The sequence below is a fragment of the Scyliorhinus canicula genome, chromosome 13, assembly GCF_902713615.1.
Source record: "Scyliorhinus canicula chromosome 13, sScyCan1.1, whole genome shotgun sequence".
Taxonomy (NCBI): Eukaryota; Metazoa; Chordata; class Chondrichthyes; order Carcharhiniformes; family Scyliorhinidae; genus Scyliorhinus; species Scyliorhinus canicula.
In genome coordinates, this window is record NC_052158.1 from 110,256,505 (window position 1) to 110,282,273 (window position 25,769).

The window sequence follows — 25,769 nt, forward strand, 5'->3', positions numbered from 1 at the left end:
AACTTCTCCCTCCTCACAGCCACTTCCCCTCCTTCCCCACGGCTACAACCTCTCCCTCCTCACAGCCACTTCCCCTCCCTCCCCACAGCCACTTCAACTCCCTCCCCACGGCCACTTCCCCCCCTCCCTATGGCCACTTCAACTCCCTCCCCACGGCCACTTCCCCCCCTCCCTACGGCCACTTCCCCTCCCTCCCCACAGCCGCAACCTCTCTCTCCCCACAGCCACTTCCCCTCCCTCCCCACGGCCACTTCCCCTCCCTCCCCACGGCCACAACCTCTCCCTCCCCACGGCCACAACCTCTCTCTCCCCACGGCCACTTCCCCTCCCTCCCCACGGCCACAACCTCTCCCTCCCCACAGCCACTTCCCCTCCCTCCCCACAGCCACTTCCCCTCCCTCCCCACGGCCACTTCTACTCCCTCCCTACGGCCACAACTTCTCCCTCCTCACAGCCACTTCCCCTCCCTCCCCACGGCTACAACCTCTCCCTCCTCACAGCCACTTCCCCTCCCTCCCCATGGCCACTTCCCCTCCCTCCCCACGACCACAACCTCTCCCTCCCCACAGCCACTTCCCCTCCCTTCCCACGACCATTTTCTCTTCCTCCCCAATGCCAGTTTCCCTCCCTCCCACAGCCACTTCCCATCTGGCCCCCTGGCTACTTCCCCTCCAGCACCATGACTACTTTGCCTCCCTCCCCATGGCCATCTACCCCTACCTCCCCACGGCCATCTACCCCTACCTCCCCACGGCCACTTCCCCTCCCTCCCCAAGGTCACTTCCCCTCCCTCCCCACGGTTACTTCCTCTCTCTCTCCATAGCCACTACCCCTCCCTCTCCATGGCAGTATCCTTTCCCTCCCCATGGCCACTTTCCCTCCCTCCCCATGGCCACTTTCCCTCCCTCCCCATGGCCACTTCCCCTCCCTCCCCAAGGTCACTTCCCCTCCCTCCCCACGGTTACTTCCTCTCTCTCTCCATAGCCACTACCCCTCCCTCTCCATGGCAGTATCCTTTCCCTCCCCATGGTCACTTTCCCTCCCTCCCCATGGCCACTTCCCCTCCCTCCCCAAGGTCACTTCCCCTCCCTCCCCACGGTTACTTCCTCTCTCTCTCCATAGCCACTACCCCTCCCTCTCCATGGCAGTATCCTTTCCCTCCCCACGGCCACTTTCCCTCCCTCCCCATGGCCACTTCATCTCCCTCCCCATGGTCGCTTTCCCTCCCTCCCCACAACCACTTTCCCTCCCTCCCCACGGCGACTTTCTCTCCCTCCCCACAGCTCTTCCTCCTGTGCTGGTCTTCTCCATGAATGAGGAAGGGGATATTTGTGGAGCCTCCTCCTCCAGTGAGTTGTTTAATTGACCGCCATCATTCAGGGCTGGATGTGGCAGAACCGCAGATCTTAGATCTTACCTGTTGGTTGTGACATTGTTTGGTTCTGTCTATCACTTGCTGCTTACGTTGGCATGCAAGAAGTCCTGTGTTGTAGATTCACCAGGTTTATACCTCATTTTTTAGTATGCCTGCTGTTGCTCCTGGCATGCCCTCCTGCACTCTTCATTGAACCAGAGTTGATACCCTGGTAATGGTAGAATGGGGAATGTGCCAGGCCATGTGATTACAGATTGTGGCTGCATAATATCTGCTGATGCTGATGGCCCACAGCACCTCATGGATGCCCAATCTGGAGTTGCTAGATCTCTTCTGAATCTATTCCAATTAACACGATGGTAGTGCCATACAACATGATGTAGGGGAGTGTTCTTCAAACTTTTTTTCCGGCGACCCATTTTTACCAGCCAATCTTCGGGACCCAACCCGGCCGACCTTCGTGACCCACGTCGGCCGACCTTCTCGACTCACCATTTTCTCTTACCTTGTTTGTTGCTGACAAAATAGAGGAAATGGGTTTGGGTCCCTTTGGCCCTCGTACACACTCCTCCAATGAAACCTGTTGGATGAAGGTGAAGCCTTCCGGTGTCGGAAAGTATGAAGTCTCCATCTGTCCAAAGTTCTGAATTTTTTCCTGTAAAATTTTATCAAATAACACCCCCCTCCTCCGACCCGAACTTGTAAAAAAAACTAAAATAAGTCAAATAAATGACAAAAATGAATAAAACCCTCCCGAACTTGTAAAAAAAAATGAATAAAATAAATGAAAAAAATGAATAAACCCCACCCCCGAACTTGTAAAAAAATTAAAATGAAAAAAATAAATGAAAAATATAAAAATTAAATGAATAAAATAAATGAATAAAAACCACTGCAGAACTTGTAAAACAAAAAAGCTGCAACCTTTAAAAAAAATAGCAGCCGCACTGCGCATGCGTGCCCGATTACCGGCGGCGATCATTGTGCGCGCATGTGCAATGCGGCCAATGCACATTCCGCGAACATGTTAAAAAAAGTTTGGCGGCGCAATGCGGACAAATTTTTTTTTAACATGTTCACGGCCGCTTGCAGCCGGTGCTATAAAAAGCTGGCTGCTGTGTGGGGATTTGCGCATTTGGGAGCACCGCAGACAACGGCTCCACAACCCTCCCGATACCCGCCCACGACCCACCTGCGGGTTGAACCCCCGACTTTGAAGAACACTGATGTAGGGTATCCTGAATGTGAAGACAGGGTTTCATCTCCACAAGCATCTCCGTCAAGCCGGCGCCTGCCCCGATTCTGCCGTCGGGAGCCATTCTCCACCTGATCGTCGTTCTCGATTTCGGCGTCAGGCTATGGAGAATTCCGCCCCAGGTTGTTTTCATGGTTCTGTCGTCATGCCATTATAAAACTGGCAGAGTCTTCCGGTGGCCACGATATGCTGAGCGGGCGCACATCATGTGGCTCTCCTCCCAATCGGACCCAAAATAGTGACTTTTGGGCTGAAAAAGCCACCCAATACTCCTCTGAACCCAGAAGATATTAACAGCCAAGTAGTAGAAGGGAAGATGCCGGCAAACGGTAGCTCAAAGGGCCGGCGAAAAGGCAGAAGTGGCGGGAAGGGGCCGGAACAACGAGCGGATGAACCAGAGGACCCACGAGGCGAGGCAGAGGCCCCGGCGAACCAAAAGAGGGGCGACCGGCGACCCAAACAGCAGAACAAGAACAGGCAGTGACGCCCCTCCCCTCCACCACACCGGGGCTGGATGGAAGACATTTCTAAAAAAAGGAGCTGACCACCATGAGGGAGGCGGTTAAAATGGAGTTCCAGGTGGTGGTGAAAGAGGTAGTGACAGAAGCAATGGTCAGCCTCCAGAGCACGATAGACAGCCTGGGGTGAAAGATGGAAGTCCACAAAAAGACGATCCTGGATGTGGAAAACGTGTCAACCGATCAGAGCGACAGGATAGTGGCTCTGGGGAATGAAATGAAGAGGTTGGTGGTGGCCCAAGGGAACTTGAAGGGGAAGGTTGAGGACCAGGAAAACTGGTCCTGGCGGCAGAATGTAAGTTTTGTGAGACTGCCAGAGGAGATGGAGGGAAGGCACCCAACAGACTACATTGCCAAATGCTGGGCAACCTAGTCGAGAGGGACAGCTGCCCCAGCCCTCCTGAACTCGACAAGGCACACAGGTCGCTCCGACCAAAACCCAAGATTGGGGAGCAGCCAAGAGCAATAATCGCGAAGCTGCACCGGTACCAGGATTGGGAAAAAATGCTGAGGTGGGCCGACAGACAAAGTCGTGCTCATGGGAAGGACACAGAATTAGGGTGTACCAGGACATTGGGGCAAACCTCGCTAAAAAGATAGCCGAATTTAACAAGGCAAAGTCGGCACTCTATAAGAGCAGGGTGCGGTTCGACATTTTGTTCCCGGCCATACGTTTTGCACCATACAAAGGGAAGGAGCACTACTTCAGCACCCTGGCAGAAGCTGAAGAGTTTTTGCAAGCGAATAACCTGGAGAAAGAGCAAACACGCTAAAGGTGAGGACAACCGGCAAGAAAGGACTGAAAGCGGAGGACGAGATGCGACCAGGACCCATTGTATGGACTCTGTGTTTGCGCAGGACTCATAGAATTTACAGTGCAGAAGGAGGCCATTCAGCCCATCAAGTCTGCACCGGCACTTGGAAAGAGCACCCTACTTAAGACCACACCTCCACCCTATCCCCGTAACCCAGCAACCCCATCTAACCTCAGGGCAATTTAGCATGGCCAATCCACCTAACATGCACATCTTTGGTGGAAACCGGAGCACCCGGAGGAAACCCACGCAGGCACGGGGAGAGCGTGCCGACTCTGCACAGACTGTGGCCCAAATGGAAATCGAACCTGGGACACTGGTGCTGTGAAGCCATAGTGATAAGCCCTATGCTACTGTGCTGCCTCGAATGCGGATAAAGTTGGAAGATAGAGAGATGGGAGAGAGAGGATAAGGGAAGCAGGTAAGGGGGTGAGGAAGGAAACGGAGACAGGCGGACAGATTAGAGACAGGACTAGACCAACCCAGGGAGGGGAGCCACAGTACTAGCAGGAAGGGCTAGCACAGGAAGACACACAGTAAGGGGGACCGCGGCACATCTCTCAGGGGGAGGGAGCATCTGGCCAAGCCGGGGGGGGGGGGGGGGGGGCAAGACAGAAAGAGTGGACAACATTGGGTGGGACAGAGAGTGGGGGGAACACACCAACCGATTATGGGGGCCACTTTAACTGCATACAGGACCCACTGACCGACCGATCAAACCCCAGAATGTGGAAAAAAACAGGCATGGCTAAACTGGGAACATTTATGGAGCAGAAGGGGGTGGTGGACCCGTGGAGGTTCCTGCACCTGGGAGAAAAGGAATTCTCGTTCTTCTCATTAGAAACTCAACCTGGGCAAAAGTGAAGCATTCCCAGTGAACCCAAATGGGGGAGGGACAGAGGGGGGACTCTGTGGGAAAATATACGGACAGCTACTGGACAGAGTCAGAACACCACTGGACGGAAATGACAGAACGGACTGGGGACAGAAGTGGGGTGGGGACTCTGGGGCGAAGCACTGAGCAGGACTAACTCCACCTCCTCCTGCGCAAGGCTCAGCCTAATGCAGCTCAAAGTATTTCATTTCATTTCAGAGCGCACCTGACCAGGACCCGAATGAGCAGGTTCTTCCCAGAGTGGGGGGACAAATGTGAACAATGCCAGAGGTGCCTGGCCAACGACACCCACATGTTCTGGGCTTGTCTCAAACTTGCTAGGTTCTGGACAGACTTCTCAGAAGCAATGTCCAAGGTTGTGGGGGTGAGGGTGAAGCCATGGCCAAATGTGGCAATCTTCGGAGTATCAGAGCGGCCAGAACTACAAATGGGGAAGAGGGCCGACACCCGAGCTTTCGCTCGAGAATCCTGCTCGGCTGGCGATCAGCATCACCACCCACAGCTGCAGACTGGCTAACTGACCTCTCAAATTTCTCCATCTGGAGAAGATCAAATATGCCATCCGAGGGTCGGAGGAAGGCATCTTTACTGCATGGGGGCACTTTGTCGGCCTGTTCCAAAACCTGTTTGAGGTCAGCAACAGCACTAGAAAGGGATACGGGAAGGATTTAAAAAGGGAAAAGTGCGGCCAAAATGGACACTCGCAAGGAGTGCAGGGAAAAACGGACAACACTAGAGAAAACAAGCAGGTGCAAGGTTTCCTGTGTATTAAGATTTGCAGAACCCAGACAGAACTGAAACCAATAGTCATTAACATATTAATGAGCTATCTCCAGGGATAAAAAGAAACATTGAAACAATCGAGACAAGGACAGACTCCCTGGCACCAGTGGGAGCTAAAACAAAGTCAGGCCAACGGCCACGTAGGGCCCGCCCAACGATCAGGGAACAACTCCGGTATTGGAGAAAATCAATATGAACGATTGGGACATGGTCCAATTAATTGAGACCAAGTCCGGAGCCCGCCCAGAAGGGCACGAAACCCCTTGGGGTATAAAACAGAGTCCCCAAGTTCAGTGCACTCTCTTGAAAGCTCTTGGTAGCTCTTGGAAGCTCTTGGAAGAACTCTCACCTTGTCATTTGGCTCTCAGCGACGAGAGGCCGGCAAGCACCAGCCAAGTAAGTCTAAGGTCAACGCACGCTACGAGATAGACGCTCCTAGCTACTACTCCGTATTACTTCGAAACCAGCAGTATCAGAACCGGACAACAGCCATTGTTCCTCTGACTGAGTGGGCCATTCGAAGCTAAGTATAGGCTTTAGTAGTAGTTGTAGTTTAGCGAATAAAGTTTATGCATGAGTAATAATGGACTGTGTGTACAAATAAATGTGTATTGCTTTCAAGCTTACTAACTGGTGTATTGAGTCATTGATCAGTACTTGGCTTTGAACCCTGTGGTGGTATCAGAAAGATACCTGGCGACTCTTGAGCAAAGGTAATTAAAACAGAGCAAATTAAGGGAAAGCATAACGTGCAACAAAAGAAAGATGGACAAGGAGGAACGTCAGGGACGCACAGCCCAGGGATAGGGGGTATCAGTACCGGTTCTGATACTGCTGGCTTCGAAGTAAGGAGACTGCGTTTACCTTAGCAGTAACATATACAGGCTACCAACACTTGAAATAGTACCACACTATTTTATTAATCTAGGAACTGTTGAACATACTTTCACTGTGGGTCGACACTATGTTAGATTAAACTGAAGACCTATGCCTATCCTGACCAGTCTAGACTGTCAGCACATGGTGAAGATCTGTGCTACAAGCTGTGAGCTCTGTCCTTCTCAGAGGCTGCATCCCGAATGAATGGGAAAACTAGTGCCCTCTGGCTTTATAGTGAGCGTGCTCTAACTGGTGATTGGCTGCTGTGTTGTGTGTGTTGATTGGTCTTGCAGTATGTCAGTCAGTGTGTGTCTGCACCATTATATACTGATGTGTATATTATGACAGGTGGGGGTGTGAAGGAGGTAGAGAGCCTCAGAGGGACAACTGAGACAGCACTAGAGGAGGAGGGCAACCCCCCCCCCCATCCACAAAAAGAAAAAGAGCGGAAGCCGACGGAGAGAGGAATGAAAAGCGCGGGGGGGGACAAGGAGAAAGGTGGGCACACCCCCAAATTGACCAGGGAGGACATCAGTGGGGTGGGTGGGGGGGAGGGGAAGGGGTTAGTGAAAGAGTGGCTGGAGGGGTGGTTGGGGGAGGGGGGAAGGACCCGCCGAACTAGGCGGCAACAGTATGTAAATAAAGAAAAGTAGGACAAAGCCTCTTTTACATTGTATAATAAATGCAAACGAATGGGAAATGTATATAACTTTGAAAAATGCCAATAAAAAGATTTTTTGTTAAACTGGCACATCATTTAAATAATCATTTGGAGACAGGCAACTTTGGCCAGTAGTTTCTAATAAAAACAGGTAAAGATTCAAGTTTTCTTTTCAACAAAAATCTTCCACTCTCGTTGCTTTAAGATTGGTGACATTATACCTTGTTGGCCACCTTCTGGTGATTGAAATGGAGCTTTCTGAAAATCAACCTTTACCCCGTATGTCTGTGATTCATCCAACATTCTAACCTCCCTCTGACTCATCTTATCTGAAAATCCTTTAATATCCCTCCGCTGGGCATGTATACAGTCAATTAGATGACAATATTTTAAGTGAGGGTGAATCCATATTTCTGTTTGTCGGATGAGTCAACTGGTGTGTCAGCTGACGAGCTGTACACATCCTGAGCAGCAGTGGTCCACTACTATTGCACTTCCTTATGTCATGTCTTCCAATCGCTCCTATCCACAATCAGGGGCAACTGACCAAAACAAGCTCAAAAGTCTTTCACGGTGGCTGTTTTTCTTTTCTAATAATAATCTTAGTGTCACAAGTAGGCTTACATTAACATTGCAATGATGTTACTGTGAAAATCTAAGGGCCTGGGAGATGACATGCTCTAGGTCTCAATGGAATTCATTTTTGATCCATCTGAGTTTGTAATGGTTGGTGCACGAATATTAACAATGTGTCGCAATGCTTATCACTGCTGCCTCACAGCACCAGGGACCCGGGTTCAATTCCAACCTTGGGTGACTGCCGGTGTGGAGTTTGCACATTCTCCCTGTGTTGGTTTCCTGTGGGGGCTCTGCTTTCCTCCCACAGTCCAAAGGTGTGCAGTTTAGGTGGATTGGCCATGTTAAATTGCCCCTTCATGTTCAAAGATGTGCAGGTTAGGTGGGATTACAGCGTTGGGTGGGGAAGTGAGCCTAGGTAAAGTGCTCTTTCAGAAAGTCGGTGCAGACTCAATGGGCCGAATAGCCTCCTTCTGTACTGTAGAGATTCTATGGGTTCTATTAAGGAAATCATCAGAATGATTTGCTTCGGGATATTTTCAAGCTTAGATATGATGTTAGATTTTACAGCAAAGCTAGGCAGTTTCTCCATGTTCCTCTGTAGAAGGTGCATGCTGCATCAACCTCCTTCACTGACTTTCAATGAAACGGGTTTCGCTCTGAGCAACGATGTTGACATTATGAGGTCTTCGTCCCCAATCAATCCTCCTCTTTCTCGTCCCCTGCTGTGCTCTCTCATTCCAAGCTGCTTTATTTAAGCCTCGACCAATGATGCGCGATTCCTGTCAGCTGCCAGTCTGTCAGTTCACACGGACAGCTTTCAGTGAATGCGCCCCCTGATGGTCCCCCACTACCCATCCTGACTTACACACGGTCAGTCAAGTTAGCCCAGATACCGAGTCCGCAATTTTGCCACAGTCTTCTACGTGCTCCAGAAAGGGATTTAGATGCCTCCCCACCATTCATTCGAACCCATTGTCGCAACGTTCCAAATGGCTGTCGCAACGTTCGAACCTATTGTCGCGACGTTCCGCCTCTTGATCTGAGTTACCCTCTACCTAATTGTGGGCGGTGGAGGCGCCACCGTCCGACTGGAAGCCTCTGATCATATTGATCTACAGTTTTGGAGACGGCGTGGGGGGAGGGGTGGCGCCCCGCCAACAGGAGAGTATAGGTGGCTCTTAATGCTGCACATGATAGTATCTGCATCTAGGTAGTGATGATCTTATTTTGGGTAATCGGTGAAACTAAGAGAGCATTATTGTAAATCTCAAGACTACGAATCCGAAGCAGTTACCTCTCGACAGGCACATATACTCATTTCCACTGGGCATCGTTCATTTAAGAAATAATACCATTCTACACTGGCTCTTTAGCCGTATCTGTGGGTAAGTGAAGGTTTTTCTACGCCATGGGGGCACTTGGACGTTGGCATTGTTAATATTGCTGACACTCAACAGGGCCCAAAATGGGCGTAGGAGAAGCTTCTGCTGCCACCCATTGTACCCGCTCTAGTGAAATGACCAATGAGAGGACTCCACAGAGGGAGCTGGAGGATTTATTTTAATTTATCCCTCCCATAGGGTTTCATTTTTATGACACGGGCGACAGATTGAGCTTTGACAACCGTACAATGGATTGTCGGCAACGTATGCACCTAACTGACATCAGCAAGGAAACATTTAAAACGCCGATTCCAAGCCGTGATGGTTAAATCGCAGTTTCGATCCGCTTATTTCACGCACAAAACAATCTGCTTTGTGAACAAAGTTTGGATGGGTGTTCACCAGAGCGAAGTCATCAGGTTCATTTCCAATGTTGCCATTTCTCAGCAAGGCGGGCTGATTCCTGTGCTGTGGGTGGCTGGGGGAGTTAGTGAGCTGCATGCAAACCCTTCCCCCTAATGCACAAAGTGAGATTCGAAAATTCAGCTACAGGGAAGAAAATGATTACAACTGAAATATTCAACGCAGAAATGTGAAATACCAACTTCATGAAACATTGCCACACTTTAATCTTTAAACTGCTGATACAAATAGTGCATATTTTCCAGTGCCCTGCCCAGCAGATCTGACAAGACACGCAGCAAGAGATGGCCAATGAACACATGAAATATGTTTTTCCTTGGGATTAATAGTGCAGCTTTTTTTGATTGTGCCCCGACCCTCTGAGAGATCATTAGTCTTTGTTTGAGAATGGAGACCCTTCCCTTCTCATCGGGCTGCATCGTGCACGAAGCGTCCATTCATGATCAGTGCAGATCGATCCACACGGCAATGATACAATCCCAAAGATCGGAAATGCTTAATTATTCCTTGTAGACGTCAGAAGCGATGCAAACTCCGAAGTATTTAGGATGACAGGCGCCTGAAGATAGCGGGGAAGCTGTGGCAGCGGCTAATTATAGCTTCTCACTGTTGCCGCCTGCCTCTGGATGGAAGATACACACTCAGTGAGGGATGGCTGGTGTGTTACTGTCTGGCCGAAGACCAGCTCACAGGGACCGAGAGTAACCAGTCTGACTGACATCCCAACTCAATTCTAAAGAACAATAACCGTTGCTGTTTGATCGAATGCAGTAAGTACTGATTATTCGGGTCTCCCTGTAATAAACTCCATCGCAGACTTATTGCATTTGTAAACGGCGAAAGATAACTTTGCTGCTTCGACCAGCAAAACGGAATCTCCAGCCTGTGTAATGCTTCCCTGTCAATCGTGATCTTCACAGCCTATTTAAAAGTAAGCGGTTTTACCCTACTAAGCTACGCCGTAATGCCGATGTCAAATTTCTAATACCAAGCTGTATACGTTTGAAATAAGTGACAAAAGTTTAAAAGCCATGAAGACTCAATTTTATCATGCCTTCTAATATTCACCCCCCCCCCCCCCCCATCTCCATTCACACTTGCAGGGCTAAAACGACAATGCAGCTTTCGCCCAGCCAAGAACAATTCCCCAAAAACTGCTCTCAGATGGATTACTTGAAGAACCGGAGCGCGTTTCTCCAAACCGTCTACCAGTACTTCTGCAACGCCACCTCCCAACAGCACAACCTGACCTGGAATGGCAGCATCCCCGAGGACTTCTTCATGTCCAAAGAGGAGCTGCTCTTCAAGTACCTGGGTCCCAGGAGGTCCACCTTTTTCACGCCGGTCTGCATGATGTACCTCTGCATCTTCTTGGTGGGCGCGCTGGGGAACGCTCTGACCTGCACCGTTATCGCCAAGCACACGGTGATGCGGACTCCCACCAACTATTACTTGTTCAGTTTGGCAATCTCAGATCTGCTGGTCCTGATTTTGGGCATGCCCTTGGAACTTTACGAAATGTGGCGCAACTACCCGTTCCTCCTCGGCCAGGCAGGCTGCCATTTCAAAACGTTCCTCTTTGAGACCGTTTGCTTTGCCTCGATATTGAACGTGACGGCCCTCAGCGTGGAGAGGTACATCGCCGTCGTGCACCCGCTCAAAGCGAAGTATGTAGTTACCAGAACTCATGCCAAACGTGTCATCCTGACGGTGTGGTTGATTTCCCTCTGTTCGGCCATCCCCAACACCAGTCTGCACGGTATCTATTACCTGAGTACACCATTCGGGGAGCATATTGAGGAGTCGGCGATCTGCGTGCTGCTGAAGCCAGCCTGGATGTACAACCTCATTATTCAGGTCACCACTGTGCTTTTCTTCTTCGCCCCGATGATCACCATAAGTATCTTGTACTTATTGATCGGGCTGCAATTGAAGCGAGAGAAGGCTTTTTCCGAGTTCAAGCCGGGTGTGGGACATTGCAATTACCAGACAGCTCGCATGGTGCAAGAAAAGACCAGGCGTCGCCAAGTCACCAAAATGCTGTGTAAGTTCGAAGCAAAATGTACTTGTATTCAAATAACTCCTGGCTGATCGCCCTCCAAGATTTGCAGGGATTTCTTGTACTCGGTTTCTGTATGTGACTGTCAGTCAGCGCAGTTCCAGCATTGTGTTGTAGCTTCTATGAAGAAAAACTAGATAAATAAACCAGCATTTTGTTGGGGAGCATTGCTAATTAATTAATGAGAACGTTGACTGCCAAAATTAATCACCACCATTGGGAGTTTTTGAAGCATTTTTCAGTGCAAAAATGAAATGCTGTTTCTCCACTGTCCACAAGTTTGTTACAGGTGGAACTATGCTGGTCTATATTTACAATATTAAATTATATTTTTAAAACTATATACATATCACAAATAACAAGGAAAGGATTCTTATGAACAAAGGGTGAAATGCAGTCTGGGTCCACTTAAGATGGTGCTGGGTAGATGGAACAAGGGGGAAAGGTGCCATTTCTGATTACTGATGTTTCATTGGTGTCTGTACAGCACGCTGCTCAACTGGACGATACATATGATCGTTTCAAACTGATCTCACATTATCCTGAGTAACAAAATAATTCTGCACAAGTGCATTTTGATTTGTAGGTTCAGCCCCATTCTCATGGTGGCTATTTTAATGTTGGAGAACCCCAAGTGAGAATTTATTCCGTTTACAGGAACCCTAGAACCACAATGACGATTTGGAAATTGCAGTATCATGCCAGGCTGGAATGACACTGCACCTAATGTAAAAGTGGAGAGGGACGAGAGGGTGGAGGTGTGTGTGTGTGTGGAGGAAGTGGGTAACAGAAAGCAATGTTAGGGTGGATAACACACTGCCTTGGCCCTTTCTTTCACAGAGGAGGACAGGATGAGGGTGGACAGGGATTGTGAATGATGGAAACTGATGCGGAAGAGGAGAAAAATAGGAAAGATAGAGGAAAGGGTACAACAATAAATGGGGACGAACTGGGTAGCACTGGATGAGAGCAATATTGGGCATGATTTAACAGCCCCAGCGCGTCCCACGTGGCGTCCGGCAAGGCTATTGAATCTTGCGATAGGCGTCTCACGAGATTCGAGACACTCGAGATTCAACCGAACCTCGTAAAATGTCACGATCCGGATCGTGCTGGGCGACATTCAGATTAGCAGATCTAAATCAGTCATTACTCACCACCATGCTTTGTTACGGGTGGAACTATGCTGACCGATATTTTTACAATATTAAATTCTATTTTTCAAACTAAATGGATATGTCAAACATAACAAGGGAAGGATTCTCGTGAACAAAGGGCGAAATAACGTTTTGGTCCATTTAAGACGGTTCTGGGTAGATGGAACATGGGGGAAAGGTTACAGTTATGTTTCATTGATGTCTGTACAGCACGCTTCTCAACTGGCCGATTCATATGATAGTGTCAAACTGATCCCACATTGCAACAAAATAATTCTGCACAAGTGCAGTATGTGTTTGCCAGATTCCCCTGGAGCCCGGGATTCACAGGCCGCACCAAGGAGACGTTGCCAGGGCGTTGTTTAGTACTGGTCCACACAAAAATGGACCAGGCATAACGGTGCCTATGGAACTCTCCCAGGCCATTGGAGACTCCCGCATGGTACGGATAGGCAGGGTGGTACACTGGCACTCCTGCTGGCACCTGAGCACCAAGACACTGCCAAGCTGACACCTTGGCACTGCCGATCAGGCACCCTGGCAATGCCAACCAATGTGCCAGGTGGCACTGCCAGGCAGGTTGGGGCACTGCTATGGTGCCAGGCTGGCAGTGCCAAGGTGCCCAAGTGTCAGTTTGCATGTGCCAGGGGTGGGCCCATGCGGGGCCTTACCCATAAGAGGTGGGGTGAGGGGGGTCTCAAAGACCATGGCCGGGATTCTCCCCTACCCGGCGGGGCAGGGGTCCCGGCTTGATGGAGTGGGGTGAACCACTTCGGCGTCGGGCCGCCCCAAAAGTGCGGAAGTCTTCGCACCTTTAGGGGCCAAACCCTAACATTGAGGGGCTAGGCCCGCGCCGGAGTGGTTGGCGCTCCACCAGCTGGCGGGAACGGCCTTTGGTGCCAGGCCAGCCGGGGCCAAAAGGACTTCGCTGGCCGCTGTAAGTCCGTGAATGCGCTGGAGCATCAGCGGCTGCTGACATCATCCCTGCGCATGCGCAGGGGAGGGGGGTCACTTCCGCCTCTGCCATCGTGAAGATCATGGCGAAGGCAGAAGGAAAAGAGTGCCCTCATGGCACAGGCCCGCCCGCCGATTGGTGGGCCCCGATCGCGGGCCAGGCCAGCGTGGGGGCACCCCCTGGGGCCAGATCACCCCGCTCGCCCCCAGGATCCCGGAGCCTATTCGCGCCACCTGGTCCCGCCGGTAAGGTAGGTGGTTTGATCCACACTGGCAGGACCAGCATGACAGCGGTGGGACTTTGGCCCATCGTAGTGCGGAGAATCGCCGGGGGGGGGGGGGGGAGGGGCGCCGACTGGCGTGGCGCGATTCCTGCCCCCGCCGAATCTCCAGTGCTGGAGATTTCGGGACACGGCGGGGGTGGGATTGACGCTGGCCCCCGGTGATTCTCCGACCCGGCGGGGCTCGGAGAATCCCGCCCCATGTAAGAAGTAAGTTGGGTCAAGTTGGAGAGTCCAAAAGCCGCCCTAGGGTTTCTGAGGGCGGTCGAAAGATCGAGACTGTCTTTAAAAATAGTGCCCAATCCACAAGTAGTGTTGCTCAGGATAATGTGAGATCAGTTTGAAACTATCACATGAATCGTCCAGTTGAGCAGTATGCTGTATAGACACCAATGAAACATCGGTAACCAGAAGTGGCACTTTCCTGCACTGATGAGTTGAGCTATAGTGCAGCCTCGACGGGACATTCTTCACCAAGGCCAAAAAAAAAGGCAAAGTGCTGTTGAATAGTAGGGTCTTTCTCAGCACTGCAGGCATTGATAAACACCCCACTAAACACATCCAAAACCAGACATTGTTTTATTGAATCACACCCATTTCCACTCCCAATGAAGGGGAAAGCACGTTGTTACCCATGAGTGGGGAGAGAACATTGCAGAGGGCAGAAGTTTGGCTTTGGGTGGGAGGTGGTCCTGAGTTGCTTCTGGTTGAGAAGACGAAACAGGCATGGGTTGTTACTCAATGAGTTGCGGGAGAACTTGGAGGAATGAAATTTGATTTTCATTGACTGAGGACAGATCTGAATTTTATCTGAGCAGGGCTGCATTTGAATTCCAAGGTCATCAGCTTGCTTTCTGCTATCAGACTTTCTGGCACATCATTTCCCTTATTAGAAACTGATGAATAATGACACATTGATAAAAAAAATTTCTTCTGAACAACTGATAATAAAACTTGCAATCTAGCAATTACTATCATCAGAATTGCTAGGATTTTAGATGTTCTCCAGAGTGGATTGTTATTTATTGTGCATTAGTATTCATACAGGATTCCCGGGAATGCGTCATCACTTAAAGGGGCCTGTCTTGCACATAGAAATAGAAGAGCAAGAAAAGTAGAAAAGAGAAATTGAAAGTGAAAAAATATAATGAAAGAAAGAAAAAAAATGACTAAGAGTGAAAGAGAAAAACAAACAGTAAGAGTACAAATAGCCAATCTCAGTTTTGTGAAATAAATTGACTGGTGAACTGACAACTAACAAACAAATTCAAGTTCATGAGAAGCTTTTAATTTATTTGTGACACCAACTTTTCAGGTTTCGAGAAAAGTAATTTGAAGTCAACTGGGCTTAATTTAATCTCCACAATGAAGTGGATATTGATTAAGTCCTTCCATTTATACCTCCTATCCAAGTCGAAATGCTATACACGATGTACCAGAAGAAGATCATGACACCAAACAGTTCCTCAGGCTGTTGTGAATCTTCTTTTTTGGAGTGTGCAGATCCAGTTAATACCCTTTTTTAAGTTGTGCCAGTTGAATATTCAGTTCAGTTGCCCGAAAAGACCAAACCCCCTGCCTCAATAACTATTTGAAGGAATGATCAAGCAAATTTCAATAAGGGGCTTTGATTTTTTTTTTGCTGGTGCAGTTGCTGGAAGTGCTGTGTTGTGCTGTGTGTTACTGGAAGAGTTTTTCCAACTATATGAAATTGAAAGGGTGTGGTGTTGGATTTTGGCGGAAGATTTGGAAGGACTGTGTTTCTCCTATCTTTCTTCATTCTTCCATGGAATGCAGGTGTTGCTGAAAAGGCAAGCATTTATTGTCCATGTTATGATCCCCTGGGCTAGTGCACAGTCAATTCCAGCCCCACTTGACCCTGAGTCGCAATATAATTGAAATGAGCAAATAATTCTCAGAAAAAGATCCAATGTTTTTGATCCTTGACTGTCCAATAACTTCAGTCACCAGGTTTGTAAATTTAAACACAATTAATTTTATTTTATTTATTTATTTATTTATTTTTTATAAATTTAGAGTACCAAATTAATTTTTTCCAATTAGGGGGCAATTTAGCGTGGCCAATCCACCTAACCTGCGCATCTTTGGGTTGTGGGGGCGAAACCCACGCAAACACGGGGAGAATGTGCAAACTCCACACGGACAGTGACCCAGAGCCGGGATCGAACCTGGGACCTCAGCGCCGTGAGGCAGCAGAGCTAACCCTCTGCGCCACCGTGCTGCCCTCACAATTAATTTCATTAATAACAATAATTATAATTAACTATGCAGTACATACAAATGATTCACTAATTCCTAAACCACCCTCTTTAATTCGTCCCCACCCACTGCACACATACAGAAGACAAACAAACAAACGCACACGGGAAAAGGGGATGTAAAAATAATGATGAAAGTGAAAAAGATAAGTCTTTGTTTCAGATGGTTGCCTTCTAGCACACCTTCCTTTTGTTTAAGCTTTCAGCTCGAGGTTTCAGCTTTCCGTCTGTAATGGTTTTCACTGTAGATTCATCCAGGTTCATTGTAGGTTCAGGAATACAGCAACTATGCAGCTTTTCTGGAGAAAGAAAGAGACAGCCACACAGCTTATTCTCTGAGTGTCCAGGACTCGACTGTCCTTTCCTTGGTTCTCTAAAAATCATCCCACTTGAGTTGGACCCAATCACTGCCTGTTACCGGACAGAATATGGCCTTTTGGCCAATTCATTGGCTACCAGCAAACCAAACGAACTGAGTCCCTCCGATCCCTCAGGTGCCAAAAAGTCTGGGTTCTGCTGTTCGAAGCTAGCACAGTGTATTACTTTGTAATGTGTGAGTTCCTCACTTCCTCTGTGCGACTTAAAGCTATATCTCCATTAAACATCCATGGATCTGAAATGGTAATGGCAAAATAACAGAAATGAGAAATAAGGGAATCAACAGGAAGGGCCCTTACATACCCTTGCCCTAAAATGAAACTTCAGGGCACGGACTTTTCATTATGACGTATGCAGGACAAAAATCACAAACACATATTCATTCATCCATCCTCATTATATAAGTTCCCTTTCCAATCTCTACATTGGTAACTAGTCAGCCCTTAAACCCATGACAAAGCATTCGCTATCACATTATCCTTTCCGGGGATGTGTAAAAGTTTAACATTAAAATGTTGCAATATTAAACTACAACGGAATAATCTTGCTGTCCGGATTTTCAACGTTTCTATAAACACAATGGTCTGTATTAATTAAGCTTTGTCTATTGTCATGCCAGACAAATACTTCAAAGTGTTGAAGGACTAGTAGCAAGGCTAAAGCTTCCTTTTCATTGGAGAAATACATTCTTTGGCATGGACTTAACATTTTTGAAAAATATCCCACTAGTCTCTCTATTCCTGCATCGCCGCTTGCAGTAGCACTGCCCCTACCCCCAAGTCACTGGCATCCGTTGCCATTTTAAATGGCTGGGAAAGTCCGGGGTGGCCAGCACAGGTTCGCTTACTTGCTTAATAATACTGATCGCCTACATTTTGGCCTGCGGATGCACAATAGGTTGAGGATGATGCAGCTGTTGGCCCTAAATTCCTGCACCAGTGTATGCTTCGAGGAACGAATAGATGAGATGAGTATAATTTCACATGTCATCATCTGTCACAGCATTGGGAACTGACAGCGGCACTGTATAATAGGATACTGTATAATAATTGGCTTCTCACTGACCAGACAGAAACAGGTGGAGAAACCACATGTCTTTATCAAGCTAGCAAGATTCCCAATGGTGTAGGATTAAATCAACAGCATGCATGTGGCCCTGTACAGTGTTTGAAATGCAGCCAAGTATTCATAATGATTCCAGCACTCTAAAAGCTACAGTTACATCGCCTGAAACTTATGAAAGAGAACAGTATCCCATTTCAATTTCAAAGCATAATTCTGGTCAATCATTAGAGGCCAGCAGGTTCAGAGGTATTTTTTTTTGAACCAACTTTCAAAAGGAGGCTTTTTTAACAGCTAGAACTGCCAGTTGATTTAGATCACAAAACATGATAGCCGAGACTGGCAGGACTTTTCTTTTAAATTTTTAATGCAAATGGCTCTTTCTTCGATGGAAAAAGTACTGTAGTGCATCACAACATTCAAACAATTGTGCTCAAAGTAAGGGCCAACTTTTGCAGGACCTATTCCTATGACGAGTGACCGCATTAAAAACACAAATGCATTACAATACAGTATCTAATAATGACCTTTGAACATGTCCAAGTAATTTACACCGAGCTTTCAGGATGTTCACGACTCCTCAGCATGCTTCCCCTAGTGGACACAAACTGCCCAAGGAGGTGTATTTTTCTAGGGTTTTCCAAATGCACACAGCACATGAAAATTGTTTGCAGGAGAAAATGCAATTTTCCTGTGATCCTCACAATGGAAAGCCTGAACTCAGAAGAGGTGAGTGTACATTTTGCACCCAAGGTCTTCCTAAACCATCAAAATGATGTAGCATCAGGAAGATAGAGGAAAATTAATTCTCCAGCAAAAAGTTCAATATTTGTCTTCCCATTATCTATCACTCACACAACATCCTCTTTAATGGTGTTCAGGAGCACTTTAAAAGTTGTCACCCTGAGGGACGTCAGATCATTCAGTCAAATGCGCTACAGGTTAAGATCGTCTTATTCACATCTTCATTGGGAAACAAAAAACCTGGCTCTGGAAGTGCACATCGTGTTCCAAATGGGAGCTCCGAGAAGATTCCAGTGTCCTGGATAACAATATGTGCAGGAAGTGTTGTCACCTGAGTCAGTCTGAGCTCCAGAACCTTGGGCGCGATTCTCCGCCCCCCACGGGTCGGAGAATAGCGGGAGGGCCTTCCCGACATTTTTCCCGACCTCCCGCTATTCTCCCCCCGCCCCCCCACGGCCGCCCCACGACACGAATCGCTGCTCGCCGTTTTTTTACGGTGAGCAGCGATTCTTCCCTATCCGATGGGCCGATTTCCCAGGCCTTTACGGCCGTTTTCACGAATTTAAACACACCTGCTATCACAGTTCGTGAAAACGGCTGCAAAGTGCCGTTCTGCACAACCATGCCACCGATTGGCACGGCCGCACCACGGCCGTGCAAAGGGTGGCATGGGCCCGTGATCGGTGGGCACCGATCGCGGGCAGCGGGTCCGATTCCCGCGCACTCTTTGTCCCTCCGCCGCCCCGCAGGATCAGTCCGCGGGGTGGCTGAGGGGCATGACGGACCACGCATGCGCGGGTTTGACGCATATGCGCGATGACGTCATCCGCACATGCGCGGGTTGGAGCCGTCCAACCTGCGCATGCGCGGCTGACGTCATCGTGCGCGTCAGCCACCATGAGTTTTGGCAGCCGTGCTTAGCGAACGTTTGCTAATCTCGCGCTGCCGTTCTTCCCGGGGCCGCGATGCTAGCCCCGACCGGGGGGGTGAATCGGGTCCCGGGAGGGGGTGTGGAGGCTGCCGTGAAACATGGCCGGTTTCACGGCAGCCTTTCCGACTCTCCGCATTTGCGGAGAATCGCGCACCTTGTATTTAGTTTAACAACATTAACTTATTTGCCACCTCCAACAATTTATCTATGTGAATCTCTAGTTCCACTTGTTTTTTAAGACTGTTACCATTTAGCTCACAAAAACAGATAATGCTGAAACAACTCAGCAGGTCTGGCAGCATCTGTGGAGAAAGAAAATAGAGTTAACTTTTCGAGCCTATAAGATTCTTCTTTGGGCTATTTAGTTTATATTGCCATTCCTCATTCCTCTTGCAAATTTAATCAATTCACACTGCTCGGCATTAAGTTTCATTTGTCATATGTCTGTCCACTTCACCAGTCTGTTCATGTTCTTTATGAAGTCTGCTACCGCTCTCATTACTATTTGTATCATCTGTCAATTTTTAAATTATGCCGCATTATCGACGTTTAGACCCTGCACCTGCCCTAATATGATCTCCATCTCTTCGGTATCAAAGGGAATAGTGTTGCTTATCACCCCATTTTTTGTTGCTGCCACGATACCCCCATTAATGGGGATCAGGACCATATAAAGAGCTATTATCTTGAGGGATGTCAGACCTACCAGTTAAGCTCACCTGACAAGTTTTTTGTGTGACAGCACCTATTCAAAATAGGTGAAGAGTTCCTGGCCGGAATTATCCAGCTATTTGGATTCTCTTTTCCTGCTGGCAGCACACCCCTGCCCACGGGTTTCCTGGCAGTGTCAGAATTTGACATTGCCTGCCTTCTGAGCTGTTATTATATGTCAAATTAACCCCTCATTAAGTAAGGCCCCATTAAGTAAAGGCTTTCATGTCGAAGTGATGCGTATTGTGTCAGTAATGAACATGACACAAAAGGCGACATGAAGTTCATCCATTTAAAATTTTTTACATATGAAATATGTTACCAACAATGTACAGCAGTGTTTTTCAAACTTTTTTCCTGGGCACCCATTTTTATCAAATGTCCTTGCATTAAGCAGGTGCTAAAGCCATATTTTCAGGGTGTACAATTGCATTATTTCTGCCATGGATTCATGGTTTCCAGGTCCAGTGTCAAAATGAGATCACAGCTGTTGTGATGGAATAAGGACATCAGACCTTTGAGACTAATTTCTATGAGCATTAGTTAATGAAATTCCCTTTTTCATTAGTTAATGTGGCATTAAAACAATTTGAGTGCTTCCATTTTGACAGTCGACAAAGTAATCCATTTAACTATCTAAAATATTCCATACTTGAAGAAACTAACTTCAAAATACAGTTATTAGCTCCTATACTGCTCATCAGTCATTTTCAAAGTCGGGGTCGCGACTCGTGGGTGGGACGCAGGCAGGTGTCAGGAGGGTCGCGGAACCATCCATCGCAGCATTCCCAATCATGGGAATTAATGTCCAATGGCCATAGCAGCCGAATTTTGAAAATTCACCAGCTGCTTGAAACACACAACTAACAGCCTCACTAGAAAGATACTGCTCCATCTGAAAGTGCAGAAACGTTGTCCTGGGCCTATGCACTCTACATGGAAACAGGAATAGGTCACTCAACGTCTCCAGCCTGTTCTGTCATTCTGATACTTCAGAACTGATCATCTCATCTCCATCTCCCATCTGGGTTCAATAACCTTTAATACCCTTACCTAATATAAATCCTCCTTTGTTCTGCAACAGAGGAAATACTTTCCACCTAGACTATCAAATTATTTAATCATTCTAAACACCACAATTAGAGCACCACTTAGCCTTCCATGTTTAAGAGGATACAAGGTTAATCTATGCAACCTGTTCTCATAATTTAATCCTTTCGACCAAGTATTGTTTTGATTATTTTGTGCTTGTATCCCCTCCAATATATCGTTATCAAACTGCAATTCCAAGGACTGAATGCAATAATCAGATGGGTTTAATCAGAATTCTGTAAAGTAGTAACATAACTTCCACCCTTTGTATTCCAGCCCCAGACTGGAAGGGCGTGGATTCTAATGGCACACATAATTCTATTCTACCCTCCTGTAAGTGCAACTGCAGTTCTATTTCTTCTTCTACAAGTAATACTCTTCCTCTGGCCAGTGAAATTATGAGGAAGATCCTCATTTAGAAATAAGTACATTGCCAGGAGCCCCTAAATATTTCAACAGCTTGTAGTCACACTTTGAAATCATCAGAGTCCTCACCAACCATTGTAAACAACCACAGCAAGTGGTCTCCCCGACCTTTGCAGCATCTTACATGAAAGGCGGTGAGTAGTTCTTTAAATCCTGCTGGTTTAGCTCAGTGGGCGAGACAGCTGGTTTGTGATGCAGAACAAGGCCAGCAGCACGGGTTCAATTCCCGTACCAGCTGATAATTCTGAATTCTCCCTCTGTGTACCTGAATATGCGCCAGAATGTGGCGATTAGGGGCTTTTCACAGTAACTTCATTGAAATGAAATGAAATGAAAATCGCTTATTGTCACGAGTAGGCTTCAATGAAGTTACTGTGAAAAGCCACTAGTCGCCACATTCCGGCGCCTGTCCGGGGAGGCTAACCTTGCAGTGTTAATGTCAGCCTACTTGCGACAATAAAGGTTATTTATTTATTTAAGTGGCCACCTCCTGACCAGTTCAGTCCTTGTTTTAGTAAAGTTGCATATTACGTTTGACCAAAGAAACATTTTTAGTTTTTTGGCTGTTTTGAATTTTTAGTTGTGGCAAAACTATTCTAGTTTAAACTTTTTGCAATAATGATGATATTTTGTTCTTTGCAGTTGTTCTGGTGATTGTATTCGGAATCTGCTGGGCACCTTTTCACACAGATCGATTAATGTGGATTCTGATAAACAATTGGACCGGAGAGTTGCACAGATTGTATCAGTATGTACATATTGTCTCGGGAGTATTCTTCTATTTTAGCTCAGCTGTCAATCCGATCCTCTACAACCTCATGTCGACTCGGTTCAGAGAGATGTTCAAAGAAGTGATGTGTAGGCGCAAATTCCAGAGTTCCAAACCTAGATGGTACTCTGCAAGTGTAACCAGGATGACAACGCGCAGCACAGTGTTAGAATCCAGTCCATGTAATGGAATACCATTGTCTGATATTGAAGACTATGAATAATATTTTAAAATGTGGAAATGTGGATGCAAGTTAAACTTCAGTTAATTCATGATGTTGCATTATGGCTACTGTAACATGTTGTGCATATTTTAAATGGTCGATTTTATTCACATTGTGCACCATGTGTTTAAAGAAGGTAATGTTAGTCCAGTTCTCATAAACAAATCTGATGTAATGTACAATATATATTAAAAGTTTTAGTTGCTAGGCAATCCCATTACATTGTTCTATTATCTTTACCTGAAGGAGAAAAACTTACACGTGTACAGAGCTTTCATACATTCTTGAACATCTTGCTCACGTCTTTGCCGGCTTCCTGACTCACGACTCCTGGGAAGTAATAATAATCGTTTATTGTCGTAAGTAGGCTTCAATTAAGTTACTTTGAAAAGCCCCTAGTCGCCACATTCCGGTGCCTGTTCAGGGAGGCCAGTAAGGGAATTGAACCTGCGCTGCTGCTTTGTTCTGCATTACAAGCCAGCTGTTTAGCCCACTGTGCTAAACCAGCCCCTTAGGTAGCAGGTAATTTGAGCCCAACAGACAGTACAGAAAGGATAAACAGGACTATTAATATCCTCGTTGCATTGCACATTATTTCTGCTCTTATCAGTGAAATTGACCTTGAGGTCCTATTGAAGCCATAGGCCCTGATTTAAATATATTAATGACTTTCCGGCTGCTGTATTGCTGGTGCTTTTTGCAGTGCTACTGCCTCTTGCTTCCCTCACAGGCAGTTACAGTTGCTACGGCTGTTCCTGATTGCTTGGAGGTATTGGGAGTGAAGTTGATCTTCACCAGCAGCACAAAACGCACATAATGAGCCACAAGTCCATTTTACAACATTCTAGAAAAACCTAGCAACTTGTTTCAGAGTGCCATTATCAGAAAGCAGCCAGCAGATGCCATGGTGAGGGCTGGTATACAATCTGCTAACTTGCAGAGGGGAAAAGGGAGAAAGAGACTTCAAAATGAATCCAAATGTCAATGTGCTATCAGTGAGTACAGATAGTTTCCGACATGACATGATGTGGTGAAGCACCAAACAGACTACTACAGGGAGGAAAACCATAATTTTGCAACTGAAAACAATCTTGAATATTTTAAATTAAAGTATCTTTCATTGCAAAGCTTAGCCCGCATATTATATATTTGGTTACGATGAGCTAGTGTCTCTTCCCTCGGCCAAACGTATTATAGTTTACTGACAGTTCTCCAATAGACCATAAAAGCAACTGGTCTTTGAAGAATACATAATTATTAATCTCACACAATAGCCCCAAGTATTAGAAGCATTCTATTTACAATTTCTAGTATACGGCCTATATTTATAGAATATGAGGGTGGCATGGGAGCACAGTAGTTAGCACTGCTCCCTCTCAGTGCCATCGACCCAGGTTCAATTATAACCTCAGATGACTGTCTGTGTGGAGTTTCCTTTGGGTGCTCCAGTTTCCTCCCACATTCCAAAGATGGGCCGGTTAGGTGGATTGGCCAAGCTAAATTGCCCTGCACTGCCCAGAAATGTGCAGGTTAGGGTATGGGGTACGGAGATAAGGCAGGGTGGACATGGGTGGAATGCTCTTTCGAAGGGTCAGTGCAGACTTGATGGGCAGAACAGCCTCCTTCTGCACTGTAGGGATTCTATGAATATCAAACACATTTTCAATTCACCTATACCACATCTAAAAATTAGATTGGGCTTTACTATTATTTGTCCATGGTTTTAAATACCAGGGATGTACTTCTCGCCGCTGCAAAACCCATTGGTAGGAGTGCGATGCCAGTGGGACAAGTGAATTCCAATGACTGGAGAATTCCAGCCTAGGTTAAACTGGTTCACTTTAGACTTCTCTGTACATGAAAAATATCAATTGCAATAAGTCCCCGCTTAACGTTGACTCACCTACCATTGTTTCATTTCAATGTCGTTAATAGAGTAGTGACAATTTGTATAACGTTGCCAGTTTCGTTTAAGTGTAATTTTCCACAGACTTCCCGTTGAGTGGCCCGCATGTGTACATGATGGTTTTCCCAGCAATTCCATTCCCTCTTCCCTCCGGCTCCTATTCCCACCCTCTATTCTTACTTTTAAAGTCCCCGTTGTCTGTTGTCACCATTGGGGAATTCATTTCCCTCCCTCCCTTGCTTCTGCCCCTGTCTTCTTATTCACTCCCACTCTCACCCTCAGCACTGAAGACCCTCTTTTCCTTGCTCACAAAGTCTCTGGACCTTTCCCCTCATCTTTCTTCAGGTATTGCTCCTGCCCTCACTCCCTTGCCCCCACCTGCAGTCCTGCAAAGGCCCTCTTCCACTGTTCCCACTCCACCCATTTGTTCCTACCTTTAATGTTCTCAGTGTCTGTTGCTATCACTGGGGACTTCTTCAGCTGCTCCTCTTTTCCTAACTCTCATTCCCTCTCTGAACTCTCACTCAATTCCTGGGACTTTAGCTGCCACTGGCACTGCCCAGTGTCTGCCAGTGTATGGAGCCTGGTCAATTCAAAATAAGGTGACTATAGTTTTCTTATAGACTATAGTTATTTGCACTTATAGTATAACAGATTTTATTTATATTTTGAATTAATTTATTTTGAAGGTTATTTCATTTAACAGTAGCACAGTGGGTAGCACTATTGCTTCACAACTCCAGGTTCCCAGGTTCGATTCCCAGCTTGGGTCACTGTCTGTGTGGAGTCTGCACGTTCTCCCTATGACTGCCTGGGTTTCCTCCGGGTGCACCGGTTTCCTCCCACAAATCCCGAAAGACATGCTGTTAGGTAATTTGGTCATTCTGAATTCTCCCTCTGTGTACCCAAACAGGCGCCGGAATATGGCGATTAGGGGCTTTTCACAGTAACTTCATTGCAGTATTAATGTAAGCCTACTTGTGACAATAAAGATTATTATTATTAATGTAGGCATTTAGGCATGTACTGTACAGCATTTCAAAGTTTTATCGCTTTTAGTCCTCTGACAAAGGGCCTAAAGTGTCTAACTGTACAATATTTATTTTATTTTGAGTGATTTATTTTCTCCTGCAAGTTATTTCAATTAGGAGAGGTCTGCACACATGCAATGCAGTATTTCAAGCTGCACAAGAAATGTCTGAAGTGTTCCAACACCAGTTTTAACATTGATT

General features: G+C 47.0%; 1 protein-coding gene across 2 annotated transcripts; it reads left to right on the forward strand.

Moving 5' to 3' along the window:
* Positions 1-9,160: 9,160 nt before the first annotated feature.
* nmur1a (neuromedin U receptor 1a) lies at positions 9,161-25,255 on the forward strand. 2 transcript variants are annotated; one of them, XM_038817118.1, is made up of 4 exons: positions 9,161-10,335; positions 10,669-11,609; positions 21,490-21,546; positions 22,282-25,255. In XM_038817118.1, exons 1-4 carry the CDS (start codon positions 10,331-10,333, stop codon positions 22,629-22,631), a joined length of 1,353 nt encoding a protein of 450 aa, XP_038673046.1. In that variant the 5' UTR covers positions 9,161-10,330; the 3' UTR covers positions 22,632-25,255. The 2 variants fall into 2 exon arrangements, with proteins under 2 accessions (XP_038673046.1, XP_038673047.1); XM_038817119.1 differs by lacking the exon at positions 21,490-21,546.
* Positions 25,256-25,769: the final 514 nt, after the last annotated feature.

Coding starts and splice junctions, on each gene's coding strand:
- nmur1a (XM_038817118.1), top strand. Junction 11,610..21,489: donor CCAAGTCACCAAAATGCTGT/GTAAGTTCGAAG, acceptor TTTGTATTCCAG/CCCCAGACTGGAAGGGCGTG. Junction 21,547..22,281: donor TAATTCTATTCTACCCTCCT/GTAAGTGCAACT, acceptor TGTTCTTTGCAG/TTGTTCTGGTGATTGTATTC.